The 2,500-nt window shown below is 50.8% G+C and overlaps 1 protein-coding gene across 3 annotated transcripts in view; it reads right to left on the bottom strand.

Annotated features, from left to right (window-relative positions):
* Positions 1-2,500, bottom strand: part of LOC113819303 (histone-lysine N-methyltransferase SMYD3) — a gene marked incomplete at its 5' end in the record, with an annotated part of 39,356 nt that overhangs the window by 6,773 nt on the left and 30,083 nt on the right. For 2 of the 3 annotated variants that reach the window (XM_070127766.1, XM_070127765.1), the window contains 2 exon segments: positions 626-788; positions 1,325-1,501. In XM_070127766.1, coding sequence (XP_069983867.1) covers positions 626-788; positions 1,325-1,501 — 340 coding nt within the window. 3 annotated transcript variants of the gene reach the window in all.

Below are 2,500 nucleotides of genomic sequence, written 5' to 3'. Positions count from 1 at the left end.
TCTCTCTCTCTCTCTCTCTCTCTCTCTCTCTCTCTCTCTCTCTCTCTCTCTCTCTCTCTCTCTCTCTCTCTCTCTCTCTCTCTCTCTCTCTCTCTCTCTCTCTCTCTCTCTCGCTCTCTCTCCTCTCTCTCCCTCCCACCCACTCTCTCCTTCCAACCTCTTTTCTTTCTTTCTTTCTAACCTCCTTCTCTCCCACCCTTCTCTCTCTCTCTCTCTCCCACCCTTCTCTCTCCCTCTCCCTCCCTCCCTCCCTCCCACCCTCTCTCTCCCTCTCCCTCCCTCCTACCTCCTTCCCTCTCTCTCCCTCTCCTCCCTCCCTCCCTCCCTCCCTCCCTCCCTTACTCCTACCTCCATCCTCTTTCCCTTCCTCCTACCTCCCTTCCCTCCCCTTCCCCTCCCTCCTCCTTCCCTCCCTCCACCCTCCTTTCCTCCCTCCCTCCCTCCACCCTTCCACTCCCACTCCCTCCCTCTCACCTACCTCATAGCCGCCTTATTCTCATCCCTCCCTCCCACTCCCCTCCCTCCCTCCCTCCCACCCTCCCACTCCCATCCCACCTCCCTCCCTCCCACCCTTCCTCCCTTCCTACCTCCTCCCTCCCTCCTTCCCTCTCACCCTTCCTCCTACCTCATAGCCGCCTTATTCTCGTCCCCGTAGTCGAAAGCGAGGCTGAAACACCCGTTGTTGATGGCAGCATTGAAGGCGAAGTCCAGAGTCCTGCACCTCCAGATGTTCATGGAGGAGAGGACGCTACCTTGCTTCTCCAACAGGTCGTAACACGTTTCGTAATCTGCGGGTGGGGTGGGTGGGGGTGGTGGTTGGTAGGGGGGTAGGTGGGGTGGGAGAGAGGAGAGTTGGAGTATTAATTGATTTGTTCATTCGTTTGTTATTTTTTTTTTTTTTTAAATCAGTAATAAATATGATTCGATTGATAAACTAGCTCCACCCCCCCCCCAAAAAAAACAAAAACAAAAAAAAAACACACATCCAAGTCATGGAATTAAACAACGATAAACAAAAACAACCCAAAACAAACAAAGAAAATAAAAGAAAACGTCATTCATTATAAAAAAAATAAATAAAGTGGAAAGGACACAAAAAAACAAGCTACTTTAAGCTAATTAAGGTAAACAAACACAAATAAACCAACACAGAGTCCACAACTCAAACAAACACTTAAAACTACACTACAACCTAACCAAAGCACACAAACAAACAAACAAACAAACCACACAGCCAAAAAAAAAAACAACAACAACCACACACCCCAAATAATTACGATACCCCGAACCCCTTTAACAAAACCCAAAAACCCAAGAAAGATACCCTTACTATTCTCCTCCCGCGACATAATACTCATCGTCTTCTTGGTGTACGCAATAATCTCGTTGTATTTCTTTAAAGTGGCCGGGTTGACGGTCTCTCCGCAGCGGGTGCAAGTTGGCGGGGTCGAGCTCGCGTCGTCCTCGGGAACCATGACCGGAGACAGGCAGTGCTCGTTTTCTGTTGGGAAGGGAGGGTGGTTATTCCCGTTTTCTGTTGGGAAGGTGTGGGGGGGGGGCTATTCCCGTTTTCTGTTGGTTGAGAAGGTAAGGGGGGGGCTATTCTCGTTTTCTGTTGGGAAGGTGAGGGAGGGGGTTATTCCCGTTTTCTGTTGGGAAGGAACGGTGGTTATTCCCGAGGGAACGGTGGTTATTCCGTTTCTGTTGGGAAGGTGTGGGGGGGCTATTCCGTTTTCTGTTGGGAAGGAAGGGTGGTTATTCCCGTTTTCTGTTGGGAAGGAAGGGTGGTTATTCCCGTTTTCTGTTGGGAAGGTGTGGGGGGGCTATTCCCGTTTTCTGTTGGGAAGGAACGGTGGTTATTCCCGTTTTCTGTTGGGAAGGAAAGGTGGTTATTCCCGTTTTCTGTGGGGAAGGTGAGGGGGGCTATTCCTGTTTTCTGTTGGGAAGGAAGGGTGGTTATTCCCGTTTTCTGTTGGGAAGGTGAGGGGGGCTATTCCCGTTTTCTGTTGGGAAGGAAGGGTGGTTATTCCCGTTTTCTGTTGGGAAGGTGAGGGGGGGGCTATTCCCGTTTTCTGTTGGTTGAGAAGGTATGGGGGGTGGGCTATTCCCGTTTTCTGTTGGTTGAGAAGGTAAGGGGGCTATTCTCGTTTTCTGTTGGGAAGGAAAGGTGGTTATTCCCGTTTTCTGTTGGGAAGGAAGGGTGGTTATTCCCGTTTTCTGTTGGGAAGGAAGGGTGGTTATTCCCGTTTTCTGTTGGGAAGGTGTGGGGGGGCTATTCCCGTTTTCTGTTGGGAAGGTGAGGGGGGGGGGCTATTCCCGTTTTCTGTTGGGAAGGTGAGGGAAGGGGGGTATTCCCGTTTTCTGTTGGGAAGGTAAGGTGGTTATTCCCGTTTTCTGTTGGGAAGGTAAGGGGGAGGCTATTCTCGTTTTCTGTTGGTTGGGAAGGTAATGGGGCCGGGGGGCTATTCCCGTTTTCTGTTGGGAAGGTGTGGGGGGGCTA

Source organism: Penaeus vannamei, chromosome 12 (assembly GCF_042767895.1).
Source record: "Penaeus vannamei isolate JL-2024 chromosome 12, ASM4276789v1, whole genome shotgun sequence".
NCBI classification, from domain to species: Eukaryota; Metazoa; Arthropoda; class Malacostraca; order Decapoda; family Penaeidae; genus Penaeus; species Penaeus vannamei.
Note: the sequence above shows the minus strand (reverse complement) of the source record. Positions and strands in the feature narration are given on the sequence as shown.